We start from the raw sequence: 25,090 nt of genomic DNA on the forward strand, positions 1-25,090 counted from the left end.
ATAATGCTGTACAAATATTATATACAAAATGTAATTGGGTACCATAGAATACGATAAAATACAATATTACACAATATAGTATAATAAAATAAATTATAGTATAGTATAATATAGTATAGCATAGCATAGTATTGCATAGTATTGTATAGCATAATGTAATTTAATATAATGCAATATGAGGCTATAGATGACTCGTAACGAATGATTTAATCAGCTTGTAATAATAAAGAATGGAGACTATGTAGACAAACTTCCAACAATTATTCTAGTCTCAATTTTAATTAAAATATTCACATCATAATTCCAAAGAGATCGTTTTTGCACATAAAGTTCAGACATAAATAATTGATAAAAGTGTAACTGTTATATGAGTCACAAGACTCAATTTCTTATACATAAAAGTGCACTTTGTGGAATAAAATATGAAATAGAAGAATTAAAAGCTAGAAAAACTATTTAGTTAATATTTACAGTACCTGAAAGAGGTGCAAAAAAGAATAACTATTTCCCAATGCATAGAATGCACTTTGTTATACAAAATGGAAATACTATTAATCAGAAAAATTATTTTAGATTTATAATTAAAATGGCGTCGAGTGTAGATCGTTAATTCCTAAAACGCAATCCTATATGTATTGAAGGAAATAGTAATAAATTAATGTAGTAATTAAAGTATTACAGTAATCGTCATTTCGTTTTATATCTCTCACTTTTTCCATACTTATTCTATTAGTTATCTTAGGCATCTTTAAAATTGATTTATCTGGTTCAATAACCACTTTTATAGCAACAAAGTTAGAAAAATTGTTAAAATTGTTAGCTTGAGGCGCAAAAATGAACCCTTTGCAATTGAATTATGACTCCGAGACACCTTCAAAATTGTTTTACACATCTTCAGATAATTTTCACAACAATAAAGTTTACATTTAAAAAATTGTTAAGCAGTGAAACTATTACTACGAGCCACAAGAATCAGTTTCGTATGCATAAAAGTGCACCTCGTTACATAAAATGGAAATACTATAAACCAGAAAAATCAATCTTTTACAATTAAAACAGCTCCAGGTACGAAGGGTTAATTCTTGAAACTCTATGACACGTGTATTCAAGAAAAGAATCTGTCTGTCCCAACGCGTTGATACGGGAATTAATATTGTATTAGCGAACCAGGTGGCAAGCATGCTGGAGAAACGGTGGATGGTTGGCGGAAGAGCTGAGAATAGAGGTGCGAGGAGTCGTACAGCGGGTGGTGGCAGGCGAAAGGGAAACAGGGAAAAAAGGGGGAGAGCGAGGAGGCAGGCGGTTGCCACTTCATCTCCTGCATAACGGGGGCTAATTAATGCACTTTTGTTGGCTTTGCGCCGGCCTTGGTCTGGCTCCTAGGCTGCGGGCTGGTCGCAGGGAAGAGCACGGTGTCGCGGCCGCAATGCGAAGATTGTGCGGCGCCAATTTGAGCCCGGCGCTCCCTCGTTGATAGAACCGTGTGCCGGTGATAAGGACGAGTGGACTGCGAGGGACGACGATGTCGTACGAAATAATTAGCGCCGCACAATGCGCCACTTATCTCGGGGAAAAATGCGCGAGGCGTTAAGGGACGCGCCGGCGAGCTCGTCGCGCCAACTGCTTCGAAACATCCCGCGTAGCCTCGCTTCGTTTCAAAAACACCACGGCCAGGAATTTGGATAACGGAACTCCGGTGTTTCAGCTCGATGAGCTCGCCGCACAATCGGCGGCCGGGTCATGGATGTTGCACAAATAGGAATTGTTGAAAATGGCTTTAATCGGCAGTGCTTCCGCGTGCTTTGTATTCAATGCTCAGTGCGATACAAGTGAAAAATACAGTATATTAGGGTGTACCGTGAGATTCATCCTTGTTTCCTATGTGAAATCAATTGACGATATTTGTTGTTTAAACTAGATTTATTCTGTTATATTATATATTATGTATATAAATCATTCTGCTCTATTACCTTCTTCTATCTCTCAGGAAGCCTCATTGTGTCCTCTTTACAAAACAGTTCAGACTTGCTTGCAGAATATTCATCGCGCTCGTGTATATATATATATGTATATATATTTCAGTTCGTTAGATTACGTAACTACGTTAAAGCGTAGTTGAACTCGTATGTAATTGAATTAGTACGTATTTCAATTACTATATGTTTCAATTGGTATGTAACTGAATTGGCATGTAATTGTATTAGTATTTATTTGGATTAGTATGTATTTGAATTAATATGTAATTGAATGAGTATGTATTTCAATTAGTATGTAATAGAATCAGCACGATTCCGCCTAAAATGCGACACTACGATGTCACATTATTAAAGATTAAAAGAACGAGTCAGGACATAGAGAGCAGATATCAATATGCATTCTGAAGTTGACGTAGTAAAACGCAATCTTGGCAAAGCACTCAAACAAATTCCCATGTATATGTAACATCTACCAAAAAGTCTCCGCATCTATTCCACGATATTGCACGGAGCGTGCCTCGCGCTCCTGTGACATCAACTCTTTGACATTCTCTTTGGAAAGACGCATCATTTCCAATAAAATTCTTTCCGTGTCCAGCATTCCGCCAAATCTATCTCGGCTGATGCGCCCCGAGATTTCGATCACGGCCTTTCCAATTAACTCCGAAACAACGGGCAGCACTTTCATTAATAAACATTAGCCTTCGTCGAGCCAATCGGGAAAGAGCCCGCCTACAGAGTCCCGCAAATATTACGGAACGCTCGCCTGCTTGAAATTCTTCTTCTCTTGCGAGCATTCGTCTTGTAAGTTACATTGCGCTCCCCGCACAGTGTTTGTTATTACTCGAACAATATTTTATTTTAATGTAATAAGTTATTCGTCCAGGGTTGGTTGGTTCTTGCTTATTTATTCAGATTTATTTATTGTTGATCTGGGTCACGCAGGCCCGGTCCCCACTACCAAATCTTCTAGTTCAGCTGCGTATAAAAAGACTAAGATTTTTCTTCTCAGTGGGCAGTTTCAAGTCAAATCGCGACGCGAGACGTAGCAAGATCGAGCCGAGTTCTTCTTCGAGCAATAGTTAACCCCCGCCGACTTGGTGCGAAAACCAGGGAGCGTGTTTTAGGACCATCGCGAATCTTACACTACACTTACGCACTTGTAATAGACTGAAGTTGTTAGACTATATTAGTTTTTACTTTCAATTCAGTGTACAAGTTTATTTCATTCCATCTCCCAGTTCGAGTCAGTTGTTGGTAACGATCTCACAAAGATACACATTTACCGCTCGAGGTGTGTCTACTAATATTTCTTTTGAAGTTACGAGGCAAAATTAGAGTCAATCCAAAACCCCTTTACCCAATCAGGTAAACCCGGTGATGAAATAGGCACCGGCCAGTCCACGAAACCAACCTCCTATCTAGGTGGCGACCCGTTGATGAAATAGGCAACGGCCAGTCCACGCAATTTCCTCCTATGCGGCGACCCGTTGATGAAATAGGCAACGGCCAGTCCACGCATTTCCTATCTAGGTGGCGACCCGGTGATGAAATAGGCACCTGCCAGTCCGTGAACTATCCCTACACCTAGGTGGCGACCCGTTGATGAAATAGGCAACGGCCAGTCCACGCAATTTCCTCCTATGCGGCGATCCGTTGATGAAATAGGCAACGGCAAGTCCGTGAAACATATCCTACAAGGTGGCGACCCGGTGATGAAATAGGCATCGGCCAGTCCACGCATTCCTCCCAAATATCCGCACAAACTCATTTACCTCCGGCCACGTGTGCAGTGGCCCTCATCTCGTAACATTATTATAATTAATATGTAGATATTACAGTAATTATAATCTTGATGTTAATGTAATTATGATGTTGATATTATTATAATTATAGTGTTGATATTATTATAGTTATAATATTGGCATTACTGCAATTATAATGTTGACATTCTTATAATCGAAGTCATACATCATATCTAATATGTTATAATAAAACACAATTTATTTTATATACTGATTTACACTTATTATCTCCTTGGAGCTAGGTGGGTAAAAAGTCACCCTACCTTCTACTACACTATATGCTATACTAACAAAGTAAACACAATAAATAATAAGAAAAAAAAACATAAAGCACTTCCCCCCATTCATGAAAAAACAAGCAAACAATAGAACACTCTACAACCCACCTATCGCAGAACGCTTAAAACTACCATTTTCGAGGCAGATATTCACGACCAATAAAAAGTCCATTTATTTGCAACAATGTCGAGCGAAAATGCCCTGGACCCAAACCTACAGCAAACCACCATTATCCAGCACAAAAACCGATCTTCATCCGAGGGAAATAAAGATCGACTCGTACTTTCCGGGCCAGCCGGTAGTGCACAGCGTATTATATTTATCCGGCTGGATCCGATGTTTTCGATCCGACCGCAAATGACTGCGAAACGCAGATCGGATGCTCGGCAAAATCCGTTCTCCGTAATTCTCGATGCATCGCGGCGGCGGGATCCGTTGCAAGGGGTCGGGGAAATATCGAGTGTTTCGCGGCGAGTTTTCATCTGTTTTCGTGCGGGGTCAGAGCTCAAGGCGGACGAACGAACGGCGAGGGCGTGCTCGCGCGCGGTTACACCCGTGCCCCGATCTCCTTCATTGCGCCGTCATGTTTGAATTATTTAATTGGATGCGCTGCATTTTACTCCGTCTGTGAACGCGGGATTAATTTTGCTTACCGGATCCGAACGCGAAGGAACAGGATCGCCGGGAGAGAACGAGCAGTTTCAGAAATTCACGAATCGTTGCACTTTTCCATTTCCTGGCCCCCAACTCCGGTCGTCCACTCCGCCACGCGCCCTCCGCCTCCCCTCCACACAGCCCCCCCCCCCCTCCCCCCTCGCCCCTTCGACGTTCCTATCGCGGGCTGCTGTCAGCGTAAAAATCCGACAGCGGGTTACGACTCGAGGCGCAATAGACTGGACGAGATTTCGTCACACGTCTCGAGCTGATGAGACAACGACGGGGGGTCACAATTACCGGCTACACCTTCCACCCTCTATTACGTACTTTATCGCGCTTTTTTGTTAACGACAGTAACTGTTTTACAGCCGCCGGGTAGCTCAATTTGGAGGGGTATATATCTTCGAGGGTATAAAATTGTTTATTAAGTTGCTACTGTTCGGGAAGATTGATCTTTACGGGCTACGTTCGCGTCAGGGTTAGCGTTCGATGGGGGATGTTACTCAGACACTTATTCAAGTACTTTCTTTTTCTTAGAAATGGGATGTTCCACCGCGGGGATGAAATATTTTAAAGGGTGATCGTGGCTGAGACTATGGAGATCGAGGAGAATGATTTTGATGACATGATTTTGAGCTTTATGTTACGAGCTATTCGAAATCTAGATGATTCTGTTATATTAGGGTGTCCCATGAGTTCTTTCCGCGCCACGGAAAGAATGACCTCGAGGATGATAATAATAACTTTGATATTGTTATAATTATGATGTTGATAATGTAATTATAATTAATATTTTAATTATAATTATATAACATTATAGTTATTGTAATTATAATCGTGACATTATTGTAATATTTTGAATGTGAAGTTGATACCTTTCCGCTCATATTACTTTTAAAAAGCAACTTAACTTACTCCCAATTAATTTTTTCTGTCTAGTGCAGCTTAATTCATTCCACTTTTTCTTCAATGCTTTCATAAATTTTCATGTTATATATCTTTTAGTTATGGTTACTTGACTATAAAATTCAGCATACATTATATATTTATTAGCTCCTTGCACTTGAAGACATTTTTACTGTGAATGAAAATATAATTTTCTGGCTCATAGTATTTCCATTTAATTTGACAGAATGCACCTTGTGCAGACAAAGATCCACTGTTAACACTCTGAAACATAACCTTGACTTTTCCTGAATGAATTAACTAAAACATAAGCTTGACATAGCCTCGATGTTTCCTGAATATCTTCTCTGAAACATAACCTCGACTTTTCTTGAATAAATTAACACATTAAAGGACGGGAGTCGTAGTAATACGATATATTAGTTTTTAGTTCCTTTTTAATATTTCTTGTAGTTTTAAGAGTTTAAATAAACTTTTGTAAGACTAAATTTTTTAGAATTACACAAAATAGCGCCCGCTCTAGGACGAAAAACGAGTCAAGATCCCCCGCCTTTAATGTGTTAACTGAAACATAATCTTGACTTTTCCTAAATATCTCACCTAATACACAATCCAGACATAACCTTGCTTTTTCCTAAATATCCGATCTAAAACTCTCTAATAAATATGGTGAAAAAAGGTCTCTCGCGGACAATCACAATGGCTCCGACATCAGCAGATCCCTACTTAGCATAATTTCCCGGCAACACTGATTATACCTACTCTCCTCATTTCCGTCAAAAAAACGACATCAATTCATTAGCCAATCAGAATACGAACGAAAGAGTATCAAATGATTCCATGTCTACCGAATCGAGTCACGCTACGAGAGAAATCGCCTGCCGAGTTCCAGCCTGGAATGTTCGGATACTAGTCGCCATTCGCGGGCCGATGACACGGCGCGAAGAAGAAGAAGAATAAGAGGAGGAGAAGGAGGAAGAAGAGGAAGAAGAACGGAAACCGGCTCATTGGAGCACCGACTTCAAAAGGATTCACGCGAACGGGGAAGTGGAATTTTCATTATCGGAATACCAGTCGCTGTCAGTAAACCTCTTACTGCTTTGATAAGCGCGTCCCTCGCCTGGGCGTGTTCACCTCTCGCTAAAGAGGACACAAGAAAGAGAGAACGAAAAAAAAGGAGAACAGAGGCAAGGAAAAAAGGAAACGATCGTGTAAATTGAAGCTTCCTCTCCTAGCCAGCTGGGTTTCCGCCGAGATGGCTCTTCCGACGAAGAAGCGTACGGGATTCGCGACCACCCCCTTCCAGCTAGGGATAGTGTTCTACATAAATCTGTAGAAAGGAGAATTGTGGAGGCCGAAGAAAAACGAATTTAATATTGTTTACGCTAATTAAGTATTAGTGAGTATGTTAAATATTGGTAGTGAATTTAATGTTCGGGTACCATGTTACTTCTATTTCGTTGAATTATAGTTTTCTTTTTCTTCTTTTCTTCTTTCTACTTCTTTATTTCTCTTTCTTTTAATATGGAGACACTAGAGTAAAGTTAATATAGAGTATATTTTGTTTGCATGATTTTAGGGTGAGTGTAATTAATGTGACGAATTATAGTTCCCTTTGGAATAGAGAATATCATGGTCAAGTATAATATGAAGACACTGTGTCTAGTTAACAATAGTATAAATTTTGTTTGCGAGGTTTTTAATATTTGTTAAATATTAGGGTAATGTGAATGAAGACTTGCAATTTCATATGATACTTCAATATTATTAATATTATAATATATTATATCGAATTGCTTTGATGTTTCGTGTCAAAAGGCGATCAGAACGTTTAAGATCATTAAGTAATCCTATCTCTCCAATTTTTTATTTATTCTTTCCAGAGTAGGTGACTTTAAATCACTATACCTACTACATTTTGTACAAAAATTGCGAACTGTAGCAGCCAAACCTTATTACATTATATTATACTAGACTATACTATGCTATATTATACTGTACTATACTATGCTCTGCTCTGCTCTACTATGCTGTGTTATGCTATGCTACGCTATGCTACGCTATGCTATGCTGTGCTATGCTATACCATGTGCTATACTGTACGATGCTAAGCTATGTTATGTTGTGTTATGATATGCTGTACTTTAGTATATTATACTACACTATACTGTACTGTAGTATGCTATATTATAAATATGCCATACTAAGCTATCCTATAGTATGCTATGCTATATTATATTTTAGTAAACTATGGTATATTATATAATATTGTATTGTATTGTATTACATTATATTTCATATTCTGAAAAAGAAAGATGTTTAACACACATAATGTATAAATATAATTTAATGTTTAACAAACGTATTATAAATGCACATTCTAAACTGTCTCGTGTGCACGCCTAATGTGAAGTGGACGCTGCGTGGAAGAGAAACAAAAGACTGCGGGACTAGGATCGCGCGCATCAGAAACATAGGACTGATAAAGACGCGCATCGTCCGTCGGTAACAGATTCTCATTCCCTCAAACAATCCTATACCTTAAACATTTAAAATTATATCATCGCCTGCAATCAAAGACTATACTTCCACAATTACTATGTATATTGACAATATTAGCAACACATGGCCATTCACGTTGCTCTTTGAATCCAAGAGCCGACCGAACCAACAAACCGGTTGAAATTTTGAAACCGGATTTCGCGCCCATTGAAAACCGTTCAAATTCCGAGATTATCGCGCGATCGCCGAATTAGAACGTTCATCTCGCTCGAGATACCAGCGAAATTATTACCGAATCGATCGCGGGTAGAAAGGTGTGCGTGCGAAACGGCGCGCCGAAAATCCGGCTGTCAGAGGGACGTCGCGCCGCCTCGCGCCGGTGAGTATAGCTTGATTTATGCACTTCTGTTCCGCGGTAACATGCACGCGCTGCCGTTCCGCCGCGGATCCCGGAATTTCTGTTTAAAAAACGCGTTCGGCTCTCGTTTTCGAAAACAAACCCCGGCCGTGTTCCGGGATCGCGGGGCTTACAAAAATTGTTTTCACGCGCCGGCGGCCGTCCGTTTAACGTCGCGCCCCGCGCCGTCACTTTCGCCGGTTAATTTTTAACAATGACGCGCGTCACGCGCCCCTTACGCGGCGCGCCGCGTCGCTCGCAATGAACGCGTCCGCGCCGCACTCGCGCCACCGTGAGTTTTTCCCGGCGAGAAAATGGGGGAAATTAACCCTTTGCAGTCGGAGCTATTTTCAACTGGAAATCCAAAATATTTGTTCAAACTTATAATTTTTTCATTTTATATATTACAGTCTGGAGTATTTTTTATACATTATGGAATTTAATTTTGTGGTTCGTACATGTATTTTATCTTTATATATATTTTTATATTTATATATACTGGTAACAGTTGACAGCTATTAACATTTTTTTCAATATAAGTAAGTTTGATAAAAATTATTTTGGGACGTAGCATGATCAGTTTTAGCGGCGCTTAGACTCGCTGCTCGACTGCAAACGATTAATCGACCGCGAGTGCCTAAAAACGGGTTTTTTATTCGTGATCGAATTCATAACCCTTTTAAGAGTACAGTACGCCGGAGTATGTACTCTCACTGAACGGAAACGCGCGATAAAAATAGGCAAAGTGCGTGTGTTTGCTGTTTATACGTTTTCCTAAAATTTGAATAACTACTGTGATGAATGAAACAATCTTTGATGCAGTGTGATAAGTATTAGTTATATTTTTAACCCTTTGATTATAAGTGCTGACGTACACTACTAGTATACATTGGTATAGTGTATAGACTAATGTATAGGCATACTACTATATAAATATAATATACATAATACAATAGAATACATATAAAATTAATTTCTAAAGATTAGTAATCTAATTCTGTATGATATATATTTTGAAACAAGGATCTATACATACATAAGCCAACATTGCAATCTTTACACTTGTATCGTGATTCGAATATTTTATCATTCCTATTACAAACAATGCATCTTCCTTTTCGGTTTTTACTTTTTCATCAATCTAATTTGTCAACTAAATTACAAGAGAATGTTCTGCTGATAACGAAAAAATATATTATCCACTACAGAGATGGCACTTGTCTAGGCAAGAAGTTTTGTTAAGTAATTGTTAATAAATATATATATATATATATATATATATATATATATATATATATATATATATATATATATACATTTATTAACAATATATATAAGTAAGTAAATAATATATGTAGTATATGTACATACTTGTGTCTTTATATTAACAAGCCAGACTAGTGACAAATACTTCATGCAACATCTATTAAATATAGATATTATTAACTTGTTTTAAATCGAAATCAAATTTAGTTCTTCTGTTACCAAAATCTAGTAACAGAAATATATAAAGACAATGTACGAAATAGAAATTGTCTTCTTCTCTTAAAGAAAATATTAAGGACAAATATACAAATACAAATATTAAGGACAAAGGGTTAAGAATAAAATGACTTTGTAGATATTGTTACGATTATTCAGGCTGTCTCACAAAGTAGATTTAAATCGAATGAAACTAATTACTAATTATCAATATCAACTTTCTTTACAACCGTCAGACTTTCTTTATAACTATAAGTAAAATTTCAAACAACGACAATGTAAATTATCGATAAAAATATTGTAAAATTATCAAAGCAAAGTGGTAAGTTCAGACTGGAGATTCTAGGCATTTACAATCGAGTAACAGACAAATAAAATTTCAATTAATGCTAATAAAAATTGTAACAAACAACTAAAATCTCAAACAATACCAACAAAAATTGTCAATAAAAATATTATAAAATTATATCAACAAAACTTTTAACTTTTCGTCCATCTTTTTGTTACAACTGACGAAAAGATAAATTATATTTTGCACAAAGATCGGCAGTCTAGTGTCTATCTTCCACTTCGTCTATTCGTATCGATGATTCCATAGGACAGCACGCCGCCATCAAAGGGCGCATGCAAATAGAACTACAGTGGGTGTAGAAAGTATTCGTACAGCAATCAATTCCAACTAAAACATTATAGAACTTCGTTTATTACAAATAAATTTTAACAAAAACGATGTGAAACTATTAGCAAAACTCTTTAACATGGACTGAAATATACGCTTAATATGTATTCATACAGTTCCTGTTCCATGACGCTTTCCGTTACAGTATACATGACAAGTATCTGGTAATCCATGGAATGTCAAAATAAATATCATCAGTATCTCTAGAGACCTTGTCAGAATAAATAGTGCTCTATATTTAAGATACGTAACGTTAGTAGTCCTAAAATGGGACGAAAAGGAAAGGAAACGACTGAAAGTGAAAGAAAAATTATTATAAATCTGCATAATAAGTGTAAAACATTACGAGAGATTTCGGAAATTATGAATAGACCGAGGTCTACAATTTAAGACACCATTGACAGATATGGAAATTGAAAAACTTTAAGGAATAAAGCAAGGTGTGGCCGTAAACGATTAATAAATGAATACATCGGCCGATGGATAATGCGTAAAATAAAACGAAATCCAAAGATTAGTGCGGCAAAAATCGCAGCTGAACTTGAAAGTGTCCTTAGTATCAGTGTCTACAGCAGTACAGAGCGTAATTTTCTACGGGATATATGATATCATGGCAGAGTAGCTCGTAAGAAATATTTTGTAAACGAAAATAATAGAAAGAAACGAATGCAATTCGCAAAAGAATATGTAAACGTTCCAATGAAGTATTGGAACCGTGTAATATTTACTGATAAAAGTAAATTTAACATATTCGGATCAGATGGACGATGTACGGTTTGGAGGGAAAAAAAATACCGAGCATGAAAAAGAAAACTTGCAGGCGACTGTAAAGCATGACGGAGGATCGGTCACAGTTTGACAGGTCAAAATTCCTACATTTTATCGATGGTATCATGGACCATAAATTATACATCGATATTTGAAAAACACATATTCAAGCTAGTGCAAATAAAATGCAACTACAAGACAACTATATTTTTTTACAAGACAATGATCCGAAGCATAATGCTTATAATACAAGGCAATGGATCCTGTATAACGTACCAAATCAGTTAAAAATCCCTCCACAGTCTCCAGACATAAACGTCATAGAGCACTTATGCAGTCATCTCGGTGAAAAAATTCGAAATTACCATATTTCTTCAAAAAAAGATTTAAACGATGCACTACTGCAAGAATGGAGTAACATTTCTAGTACTATCACCAGAAAGTTAGTACAATCAATGTCACGAAGGCATACAGCGATTATACAATCTAAAGGGAATCCAACTAAATACTAGAATAACAAATAAGTTGATTTTTGTTATGTTTATGTATACAAATTATGAGACGTTATTGTAAAGTTGAAAGTGTACGAATACTTATTCCGCGTATATTTCCGTCCACATTTAAGCTATTTGTTAATAGTTTTATAAGGAATATAGATAAACAATTTTTTTCGTGACATTTGCTCCGAAGATTTCAAAGAATGTATAAACATCTTTTCTGTTAATATTTATTTGTAATAAACAAAGTTCTATAATGTTTCTGTTGATATTGATTGCTGTACGAATACTTTTTACACCCACTGTAGGTAGCTTTCGAGGCTCTCGCAGGATTTGACGTAATGTCCTTGACGTGACCTTGACATAATAACCTCGACATAATCTCGACAGTGGCTTCTCTACGGATCGTTGTGGAAGGAACAGGACAACGTTGCCCGATACTGACTGCGTTTCGCGCTGATGAATCGAAAACGTTGCGCGTATGCATTATGCAGGTCGCTTGCAGGACGTAAAAGATTGCTCTCTTAATTTCCATGCATTTTTAAATAGAACGCGGTGGCTGGCTTCTCGAGGCTTCGTCGGCGGAACTTTGCCTCGTTTTGTCAATTTCTTCGGGTAACTTCCCAGAAATTTATACTCCTAATTTAAATTCTTGTAATTCTCGCTGCTATCTTGGAGATCTTTGGCCGACTATTTGATTAACGCTGGAGAGGAACTCGCGAGTTGGATGGGAGAACCTCCAATTTACATTTCTGTAAACTAGATCAGCTTCTCTTGAATTAGAAACCGGTAGGAAATTATATTTAACCTTCATGTGCAGTTGAATTAAAGACTGGCGGCTTTAAGGCTGTTGTTATTAACCCTTTGAACTCGGTGATGTTCTACCACGAATTTCAAGATAGTATCTCTGATCTATAGTATTTAATATAGTATTATTAATGATAACAATATAATATAATAATATTATCAATGGTAATCTATTATTATAATAATATGATCTTTTATTCGAACGAAGACGAATATTATTTATCGCGGTGTCGTAGTTCTGAGCAGAATTATGTTTACGCGTTAGTTTCGTACGTGATAATTTAGTAACATTTGTTATTAATGCGCATAGAGTTGCGTTTCAGTTATTACATGCAGAGCAGTGGATCGTGTGAAATGCCAGTTATACCAAACAGCCTCTCCTCCGAAGCAATTAAACATATAGCAGACGTGACGTTGGAAATAGTATTACAATCGCGGCAAAGCATGATTAGAATTAATTTGGTTACTGGTAGAGATAACATATTCAATTCTGTCCTCATTAATCCTACTGTTTCGAGTCAGTTGCTATTGAACGCTGCTGTTACTATGACAATTACTGTGTCAACCAACGTCACGTTTGCAACTGCATTACAATGTTTAAATGTGGCAAGTATTGCAACTGTTATAAATGTATTCTATTATGTATAGATAGGTTTGTGTGAAACTTTAATGCTATAAACAAGTATTACAGTTAAAGAATATTTTAATTTGTATTATTACCAGACATTTTATTTTATTTCATTACCAGGCATTTTAGTTTGTGTTTATACCAGATATTTTACTTTATATTAACCCTTTGCAGCCGGATCTAATTTAACTGGAAAGTCGAAATATTATTTCAAACTTATACTATTTCCATTTTATATAACTTAGAGCATTTTACACACTATAGAATTGAATTTTGTGGCTCATGCAACGGTTAACAGCTCTTAATTTTTAAATATAAGTCAATTTATTAAAAATTGTTTTGAAACGTGACACGATCATTTTTAGCGGCGTTTTAGTGTCGCCACTCGGCGACAAAGAGTTAATGTCAGACATTTTCCTTTGTATTAATACCAGACATTATACTTTGTATTAATACTAAACATTATACTTTGTAATAATACTAGACATTCCAGTTTATGTTAATACCAGAAATTAAGGAAATTCGTTTCCTTAAGAAATAAATTAAGGAACTAACATTTTTGTTCATCTTACATTTCCTAAAACCTTCCAATAGTTTCTACCATTCATCCGCGTGGAGTATAAGACAGCGAGTGGTATATATGCAAATAGCTGATAAAAAAACTGACTCCAAGATTTGTAGCCCGCGTTGCATTCTAAGGCGATTCACAGAGCAACGTTCCCGGCGTGCAGAAAATCCTCTAGAAGCTCAGAATCGACGTTTCCCGCGTAAAAACGTAAGAAAGAGTTCTCGGTGGGCGAGCGACCGAGCGAGCGAGAGAGAGAGAGAGAGAGAGAGAGAGAGAGAGAGAGAGAGAGAGAAGGAGAAACTAAGAGGCCAGTCAGCGTCGGATTCGCCGAGTTGCTGGTCCGGAATGAGCATCATCGAAGACGGAATATAACAAATACTCACCAAAGGGCCAGCTGGTAATGCAGGATCGCATGGTTCGGTTGCGACATATCTCTGAGGAAGTTGGCGAAGTTGTAATGCATCTTGGCGTTGTGGGGAAGAGACCGCATGCCCGCTCTGCAACAACACGACTTCGGGTCAGACAAGACCGCCCTTTCGACCCCGACACGACCCCCAAGTTCTTTTTCTTGTCAGCGCGCCGTTATCTACGATAGTTACGTTTCGTATCGTCGCGCGCGGCCCAATTGCATCGCGGCAACTTTCGGTCATAGGTGTGAGGACGGGCCTGGCACGGTGCCACGAGCGTTGTTCGAGACCTGACGGAAAGCCCGCCGTAAATCTACCGGGAATTACAGTAATGTCTCGATGAATGTCTCCAAGTCGGGATCGAAAATAATCTTTTAGCGTAGACGAGGCATGGTTAATCGAGTTATTTATACGAAATAATAATTGTAACCATTTACAATTCGAGGGAGGCGACACATTATATCAGGATATGATTGAATGATTTACGCGACGATAATTTAAATGGATTCAAGCATATTAAATTTAAATTTATAATCAGTGAGTGGTTGCCGCAGGATCCGTATAATGTTCTTGAAGCGTAATTTCAGAAACAAGCGTTAAACAACCCTTTTGGAAAGGACACGTCTCGAATCGCGCGATTGGTACGGTAATGTCTCGATCAATGGTTCAAAGTCGGAATCGAAAATGATTTTTTAGCGTAGACGAGACACGGTTAATAGAGCCTGGCAACTCGCCTTTACAGTTGCCGATATCTCGTGAAAGAGAAAGAGAGAGGGCGAGAGAGAACGAAACTCGTGGCAAGCGAAGCTACCTCTAAAGGCAGCTACCGCATGCCGCTATACATTATAACGCCACAATAAAAACGATGACTTCACCTTTTTATTTCTAATTTTTCATGCGTGAAAATTTGTTTAATACATCGGTCAGATTGTTCCAATTAAAATGAAAGCAAACACGGCGCACTTTACGCCGTATTTATCCGTTAGATGAATCGAGTAACTTATTTCATTTCTGAAACGATATTTGTCCACATTATGTCATGTTTAGCGTCATTTTAATCGAGAAACTGTCAGCGATACGTTAAAAAGAAATTCAGTTTGAAAATGTTAAAATTAAAAAAGTTCTTTCATCGTATTGTGCTCTGTCTTCCGCGAAATCGAGTGAAAGGAGTCGCGGCGCGTGCCGCAGCACACGTGTTCACCGACTCCGCGAACCTCGGCATTGGCGTAGAGAACAAATCGGGAAATTACAGTGACGTGAGAATAGTATCGGGACACTCGCCGTAGAGTATAGTTGCGACTATCAGTGAAACATTACTGTAATTCGCGATTTCTTGAATCAATCGATCAATAGATTTACACTAAACCCGCCAAGTCGCTGAAAATGACCGATTTCACACTTTTTCTTTTACAATTTTTTAGATCATAGAGTCTTTTACATACGAAATTATTAAACGGGTGTCACAATTGAAGCATAAATTGTAATACAAATGGCAAAAAGTCTAAATAAATCCAGTCTTGCCATTCATCTAAAGCAAAACGCGTAGTCACTGTTCGAGCTCGGTAAGTTTAGTCATAAGAGATTCGATTTTATATAAATGATAGATTACTCTATTTAGTAATTAATGTAATAGAAATTAATTTCTACATATATTGCTGTTCTTATTATATTCTTGTTTTTATATTATTATCTATAATATATATTTTTAATGATATAATAGGAAGTTAATCTACTTTATACTTTCGTGATCGCTTTTAATCTAATTTTAATGAATTTGTCAATGTCACTGTATTCGCTTGCCGCGACTAAATTCAATCGATAAGTTTACACTAAAACGTTAATATTATAATAAACTAACCTGAGTAAAGTCTCCCTGGATGTCCAGTCTCTGTTTCGAAGGGCCGTTTTGTAGCATCCTAAGATCAAGAGAAGTGCTATTCCGGCTGTTATCAGACTTCTTCTGCGTGGGACGGCCGTCCAGATGATTTGCATCCCGTAAACGACGAGAAGGATCCATCCAACACTGCAAATTAATTATTTTCTTACTATATTCCTGTTGCACTTTATTCTCATTCTCATTATTATAGCTTAAGTAGCAGTGAAAGTATTATTAATTTTTTATAAAAACAAAGTGTTCTCTGCAACTAATTGCAAATTTCGACAACCATTATTCCAACTACTTGGAATTCAAGCAAGTTTTCAATATTTTAAGTTTAACGTTTTGAAATAATTATTAACAAATTTACTTGTATTTAAAAAATTGTTAAGAGTCGTTAACTGTTATATAAGATGGAAACACTGAACAAATATTTTGGATTTCCAGTTGAAATGGCTTCGACTGCAAAGGATTAATATAAATATTTAATTATATATGTGTAGACCTATTATTTAAAACCGACACAATTATTTAACGGGTAACAAAACATAAAAAAGATTAATAAAAGAATATAAACGTAAAATTGTGCTGTATTCCAGTTACGCGATTAATCGCAATACGAGCTCGATAAAGACTGACTGACTCTATCGATTCGGTCGATCGCGTATCGATCTACGATATGAACGAAAAAGGACAATAAACCCCGAACGCGCTTTGTACGGAGTGGGGGCTTTAGGTCCCCCAAGGTTAGTTTTTTTTAATAACTTCGTAAATAATTTCTTTCTCTCTTCTTCCCTTTAGGTAATCGAGTTCTATTTTAAATTCTGTATAAAAACTTATTAGTGGCATTCTGTTATTAATTTATTTATAATTACAAAGTAAGTTTTTCGTTTGGGAGGCCCAATCCTTTCGCACTCTAAGGGTTAACACGTTCAGTGCCAACAATGTGCGACTAAAATCCCTGTCGCGTCGCGAGCGACCGCGCAACAATCCCCGCAGTTAGAGTAATTTAATTAATTAAAGCGATACGAGAAAGTTAATATTTATCTTAGCAAATGGGATTAGAACTCTTTCATATCCGAAACATATTGCAATAAAAATGAATTTTCAAAATTGGTCAGGAATTAGTGTCAGCAATATTTGGGTGACACGGCGTTCATCTTGCTGAACATAAACATCATCAAAAAGAAAAAAATATTGTGGAATAACATTTTTTCATTCCGGAGCTCCGTTTTCGTGATAATCGACTTCAAAGTTCGTTCAACTTGTAAAGGATTTAATACAATTTGCTTGTCGTGTATTTCACTGCTCTGCTTGTCTCTGTCCGGGACAGTGTTTACAAACAGTGATAATTGTACGGTTGATGCAATACAAAGTGTGTCTGCTGATTACTAATTTTTTAATCTTTTCTACTACTTATTACCTCAATGTTACAATAATTGTTGAAAATGTCCTCCCCGCTACTGCATACATAAGTTTTCTCGATGAATTTACGACATCTGGACAGATTGAAAGTTGTTATCGCTTTTTAATTTTTCGAATGCCTCAGTAATCTTATGTTTCAAATGTGTAATATTTGCTAATTATATCATTCATGTTATACATGAGCGTGACACTTGACTTGATTAATTGTGCAAACTGCATTAAATCGTTTGCAAGTTGAACGAATTTTGAAGTCGATTATCACGGAAACGGAGCTCCGGATGACAAAATGTTATATCAAAATATTTTCTTCTTTTTGATGTAGAATCACCTCCTGCCCGGTTGAACTGCGATTTACGGGATACCCTGTATATGTTGCTGGCATAGTTTAAAGGAACTGCGTAAAATAGCAAGATGGCCAATAATGCTTCAGTTTCTTAGAGGCGAATTTTAAGTGTTTCTTATCGATTGCGAAGTCGTTGTATACAAGATCAGCTGCGCCGTTCATTGAACATTGTAAGAGGCGAATGCACTATCCTCCGAGTGTGACGTGGATTTACAATTGGTTGGATAACAAATGGTTGAATTTCATATTAATCCTTTGCCGTACACATTTTTTTAGGCAATGTATAAAACGATTCATATTTCATTAATATAATCTTGACATAGCCTTATCAGGAGCTTTTTCATATTTTGCTAAAATAGCATTTGTCATTCTATAGAATGCCTAGGTATTACATACAACGCTTAGGCAAAGTATGTAATTCTCATATTTGTGAGATTTGATACACATTTGCTGAAAGAAATGAACTGCAAAATTTTCTTTGAGTTTGAAAGGCAAAGTTATAGAGGCAAAGCTTTTATTATGACATATAGCACCCGTTTAGAACAATGAAAATTTAAAAGGAATTTTAAGAAATTTAAAAGTGCTGTTAATTCTTTATACTAAAGAAAACGATATTAAAAAGGACATATGAAAATTATATAAGATGTCCCCAAAATCGTGGTACAATAGACCGAGAAACGATTTTACATGCAGAAATATGTTGAAAAACTAACATATTCTCATTTAAACATCCATTTTGGAAAAAATTAAATTGGAAAAATAATACCATCGAATAGGAACCAAGTGGCGCGTCTGGTCATGGCATACCAATTCTACTTGTTCTGGCTCGAGAAGCCACGCGAAATTGACGCATCTTCAAACTCGGTTTTCTTGAAAATAAAGCCTTCGTGAAGGTTGTGCTTAAATATATAAACATCTTTAATTTTCTTGATAATGAAACCTTCAAGAAAGTTATATTTAATTTGATAAGCATCTTTAGTTTTCTTGAAAACAAAGTCTTGGTGGAGGCTTGTTTAGTTAAATTAAAAATGTTACATTTTTCTTAAATGAAAAATGTTACACACTCTATAAAAGAAAAATATTACGCTGTCCAGATTATATCAAGATTTTGTCATAACGGGCATTGTACAGGGTGGTCCACGCAATTGTTTCAAGTCACAACTCCATTATTATTCCATTTATGAAAAAATGTCAAAGGAGAAAGATAAATGGTTCGAAGAGCACTACATCTTTAGGCCTTTAAATTTTTTTAAATGCAGCAGTACATATGCATTTAACAATTGCATAATTTCTTTAAATAGAAATGCATATTTTTATTGTACAGATCGATTCTTCTGTTCACTCTACGTAAAAAATGATTAGGGTACCACGGTTAAATGATTCTGTACATTTATCTTCGAAATGTTAGTGGCATTGACAATCTCGTGCACACTATACCATGTATTTTTATCGAACATACTCTCGTGGTCGTACATAGCGTGACGTGGAAAAAACTTATGAGACATCCCGATACAATTCCTGGGCGTTCTATAGAATGCTAGTTTCTCGTAGATTGCCGATAACGTAGAGAAAATCGCGGTAGAAATAGCGTTAAATAAAGAATCGACGTTACCTGGGCATGTATAGCACTCGCTCCGCGACGACGAATCCGACGGTTATAAAAAGATTGGATGCGGGCAGGAACGGCAGTACCAGGAACATCCAACCAAGAAGAAGAGGCGGGTGCCTCTGTTGCTGGAAATGAAACAGAGGTTACAATTTTAGACGCATTGTGGCGTAAAAATGGTCCGCCTTAGAACGAAATTGCCTTGGCATTGCCGAGAGACAATCGACCGCGACTTAAATAAAATTCATTTATACGAAGAGAAAAAACATTACGTTCGCTCTTGCGATCTTTGAAATTGTTCGGAATTTTGCTACGAACGTTTCTCAAGTAATGTTACTTTTTATATTCCTAGCACCATGATTCTTCTTTTCACAGCTTCGTTTATCAGCAGTTCTACGTTCTTAACTATTTTCCTGACAAGGTGACACATTCTTTCTTTCTTGTCTGTCTTCTTCTATTTTTGTATCTGAACTTTGGCAACAATTTATGCTCACTAGATTAATTATATAATATTTGTGTTTACTAGGTTAAATACATAATATTTGCATCTACTAGATTCAATATTTGTATTTACTAGATTAAGTACATAATATTTCTATTTACTAGGTCATGTATGTAATATTAACTCATTTTTAAGAATTACTAATAAGATAATGTTTATTCCTAAACAACTGTTCTATAGATTGAATTTCGTCTGCATAAACTGCAGCAATAAGTGATATAAAATGGAGATAGTGTAGGTCATCCATAACTATTTTGGTTTCGAGCGCAAACAGTGTCGTCTCGTCTAGTAAAGTATTACTAGGAAGTACGGTGCAATTAGTCTACTCTACGGATAGACTAATTGTCCGTGCGGTTACTTTCCACGATATAGTATTTAGTTTGAACAATACGACTATACTATAGTCTCTCTCTCTCTCTCTTTCTCTTTCTCTCTATCTCTGTTAGAATGCTCGGAGAGCGTCAGTTGGTTCTTGCTATATTTTATTTGCCCGGTTTGCAGTCCGGTGACAACTCATCGACCAGGAGATATAGTGCCGGGGATGATTCTGTGAGGATGAAGACACGGCTCGCTTGACTAACTCTTCTTTTGTGTGTCGCCAGTGTCTTGTTCGCGCTTGGACGTCAGGAATTTAACGAGCGGATCGTGGAAAGGGAGCGTCGTAAAACGCCCGGAAAACACGTCGACGACGGGGACAGGTTTTTTTTTTGAGCCAACGACTACCATCCGAGGGATGGACAGCAGAAATCACGCAACAACCGGGCTGGATTAAAGTCTCCGGAAACGAGATCAGAGCGGCTGGCTTCGTTCGGAACTGATTGAGGAGGGTGGCTTCTTCGCGTCCCTGGCGGACAGGTGTGTTTGGACACGTCCTCGAGGATCAAACATTCACTTACGTTCGACGTTGGAACTTTAGCATTATTTTATCTCTTGCGATGGACTTTTACGGAATCATGCAGTAAATAATTTCGAGACAAATATTAATAGAAATTATAATAATATTTATATAAATATAAATTGGAGACAGAATATGTCATAGAATATATTAGGTCTACTGCAAAGTTCTGTCTGTTAAGGTAGCAAATAATAAAATTTGTGTGCAGTTAATATTTGTTATATTATTATAATGATTTCGATCATTACTTTTGCCCTGCTGCCAGTGTGATGGCAAGTTATAAATATCATTTTTGAAAAATGTATATTGCATATGAATATGTGCGTACGCATTGAAACTTGAATTAACATTATTGAACATAACTTTCCGTTACATCTAATGAATGTAAATTACAAAAATCATGAACCAAAAAGTATCAGGGTTTTCCATTCTACATCAATTAGTTATTTATTTATCAAGATTAAACATGTAAAAACAGAAGTTTTAAACAAAAAGTATTTAAATTTTTTGTCATCTGCAATCACGAGTCTAACTCGTTAAGGTACAGCAACGGGTTAACTTGATCTACAGGCCTCGAGCACGATAAATGGTAAAAATACGAGAAACGTCAGCCAACATTTTCTGAAACGACATTTCCGGAAAAACACGATCGAAGTTTTAAATATTGTTAGAAGCGCCGCTGCAGTCGGCGTCCATTATAGGTTTTACAACTTTGTTAACTTCGTGAATTTTTCAGTGAAACAATCGCGAAATTGTAGTTTGAAAGTAATATTGTCAAAAGAAGATAACCATAGTTCAGTTTAAATTATACAGTTAAATCTTTTATTATCTAAATTTAACATAAATTTTGTATTACCTGAATAATATTGAAACAGTAATATATATCAAATAATAATATTAACCCTTATCACTCGAAGAATTTTACAGAACACTAAAACTCTGGCTTAAACTTGGCAGAATTAGTGTCAGTTGAAGCGACAATGATTAATAACATAGTTTAGTTTAATAAATACCGCATTATCCTTTCATTGTCTATTTCAGTAATAATACTGAAACAGTAATACATACTAAGTAATAATATTAAACATGGTCATTCCAAAAATTTTACAGAACGCTGAAACTCTGATTTAAGCTTGATAGCATTAATGTCAGTTGGAGCAACAATGATTAATAATATAGTTTAGCTTAAGAAATACAGCTTAATTCTTTTATTACCTATTTTAGTAATAATACTGAAACTGTAATACATACAAAGTAATAATATTAAAAAGGGTCATTCCAAAAATTTTACAGAACGCTGAAACGCTGACTTAAGCTTGATAGCATTACTGTCAGTTGGAGCAACAATGATTAATAATATAGTTTAAATTAATAAATGCAGCGTAATTCTTCTATTACCTACTTTAGTAATAATAATGAAACACTAACAATATTTAAATACGTTAAACCACAGGAGTTAATAAATTTCCACCTTAATCGTTCGTTCATCCAACAGCTCAACCTAAGAGTCAGCAAGCCCCAAGTTCCAATAACCTTAAGAACATCTTGTAAAATGTCCGAAGCACATAAAACGATATCTGCGCCGCGACGTCGGCCGACTCAATGGCAACAGAGCGCCAAGTACTAAAAAATAATGTGCGAACGGATGACAGGGCAGCAAGCGAACAGACATTAAATGTGTCAGGCGGTGGCAGCGCTCGAAGCCGCGCTGATTCCGCGGCGAACGCGGGATCGCCTATGACAACCGGCGGAACGCGTGCGGCGAAAATAGGAGATGAAAACACGGCGCATCAGTCAAGGGAAGCTGACACATCTGAAGTGCAATCTACCGCAAACATCCACGCCGGCGCAGCTGCGATTATAAGATACGACGCGTCGACAGGTGGTGCTAATCAGGACAAAACCAGGATACGGTATTCCGCCGAGGATTCGTATACATTAGCTTTTCCGGCTGCGCTTTCCCAGGATTCATAATTCTGTAAAAATCATGCGCTCTTTTCCACAGCCGATCGGAAATATTCCGGCAAGAATGCAAGGGCGAACCACGTTTCTCTGAGTCGAAAGTAACGAAGCCATGAACACTAGGTTTACGGAGATCTCTTATACATGGTGGTTTACGCAATTGTTACAAGTCATAACTTCGTTATTATTGCATTTATGAAAATATGCCAAAGGACAGAGATAAATGTTTCAAAGAACACTGCATCTGTACTCCTTTAAATTTTTTTAGAGGCAGTAGTACATGTTCAATTAACAAGCATCATTTCTATAAATAGAAATGCATATTTTTTTATAGAGAGATTGATTCTTCTGCTCATTCTATATAAAAAATGATTACGGTACCATGGCAAAAAAATTATTAGATCTCGAGATATTTTCAAAAAATGTCTTTATTGAAGAAGATGCTCAAACGCTACTCCATTACATTCTAAACATTTCTGATAACTTGTTTGCATAAATGCGTTTAAATTATCTAGTGCGAGACAGAAACGGGGGCTGCGGTTATAGGAGGACATGAAAATAGACTCGGTAGATTTTGTTTTAGCTATTTGTAGAATTGGAATAGATAGAGAATAAATATTGAAAAGGAATGTATATATAGAATGTGAAATAATATTTAGTAAAATATATTACTTTCCCTGAAAATCAATTATAGTTCTAGTATACGCAGGGCGAAAGTTTATTTCATAAATTGGCTGTCGAGCTACCTTGTAAATATGTAATTTAACGAAGTCAAGGTTAGTTAACCTTTGCACTCGAAGCGACTTGAACTAGAAATTAAAATAATTTTTCTGGCTTGTAGTACTCTCATTTTGTATAACAAAATTCACTCTTTACATATGAAATTAAATACTAGTTATTAATATTAAATATTATAAGTCTGAAATAATTTTCCAAGCTCAGAATATTTCCATTCTATGTAAAAAATTGCATTTTATGCATGTATAATTGATTCTTGTTACTCGTATAACAGTTACACTTTTAACAATTTTTTAAATCTAAGTTTTGACGATATCTATAAAAATATTTTTGGAACATGTTGCAGCAATTTTAATGGCATCGCAGAGTCGCCACTCGAGTGCACAGAGTTAAGTTAATTAATGAAACCGGGACGAGTTCGAAGAGACTGAAGTTCCAGACTATGGTGCCCATAGATCAAGCAAAATTCAATTTACTAGGCTATATCATGTCAAGAATAAATTGATCTGATACTACGGAGAAATAACTAATATTTGCAATAAATGAATATTTGTTCAAAGCATTCGGAATTGATAGCAGGAGCTTGGTCGTAATGGAAGATACGAACACACATAATGTATAAATACATATAATTATTTTATATAATATATTTATATAATATAAATGAGACAAAAGACAGCGGGACTAGGATCGCGCGCATCAGAAACATAGGACTGATAAAGACGCGCATCGTCCGTCGGTAAGAAGAATTTAAGAACAGTCGCTACAATAATTATTTAAGTCCTCAGTTATGGTATCAAAGTATAGTAAAAAAAGTATAATAAAGAAGTATAGTAAAGAACTAAGGTAAAGCAGTATAGTAACGAAGTATAGCAAAGAAGCACAGTAAATAACTAAGGTAAAGAAACGCAGTAAAGAAATATAGTAAAGAAGCATAGTAAAGAAGCATAGTATAGAAGCATAGTAAAGCAGCATAGTATAGAAGCATAGTAAAGCAGCATAGTATAGAAGTAATTTCCAAAGCAATCTTTCGAATGCAAGTTATCAATTAAGGACGAACATTGGCGTTCTATCTCGAGGCGGTTGCAAGTATTGCACTTTAATTTTCTTGGTAATAGTGATATTTCAATGGAGAATCGTATATCACGTGCAGCAATTAATCAACCGACGGAAGAAGAATTGCCGGAACATTGTGTAGCCGAGGATGGTCTGCTGGAACGCAGGAGTTCCAAAATGATTGGTAATCTGTTATCCATGGAAACGAAAAAGGAACAAAGTGGGCGATTTCAATTGGAACGAATGCAGCCAAAACAGGCCGGACGTGTTTCAAAGCTGTTGTCGAATCGATCGGCGAATACGTGATTGACGAATATGATCGTATAGCA

The 25,090-nt window shown here is 36.6% G+C and overlaps 1 protein-coding gene across 1 annotated transcript in view; it reads right to left on the reverse strand.

Annotated features, from left to right (window-relative positions):
* Positions 1 to 25,090, reverse strand: part of LOC144470031 (protein O-mannosyl-transferase TMTC1-like) — a 489,418-nt gene that overhangs the window by 27,889 nt on the left and 436,439 nt on the right. Inside the window, exons 8-10 of the mRNA XM_078180811.1 lie at positions 19,615 to 19,736; positions 16,217 to 16,381; positions 14,335 to 14,448 (exon numbers count right to left, since the gene is read on the reverse strand). Of these exons, the coding sequence (XP_078036937.1) occupies positions 14,335 to 14,448; positions 16,217 to 16,381; positions 19,615 to 19,736 (401 nt within the window). The remainder of the gene's footprint in view (positions 1 to 14,334; positions 14,449 to 16,216; positions 16,382 to 19,614; positions 19,737 to 25,090) is intronic.

Source organism: Augochlora pura, chromosome 5 (genome assembly GCF_028453695.1).
Source record: "Augochlora pura isolate Apur16 chromosome 5, APUR_v2.2.1, whole genome shotgun sequence".
Classification (NCBI taxonomy): domain Eukaryota; kingdom Metazoa; phylum Arthropoda; class Insecta; order Hymenoptera; family Halictidae; genus Augochlora; species Augochlora pura.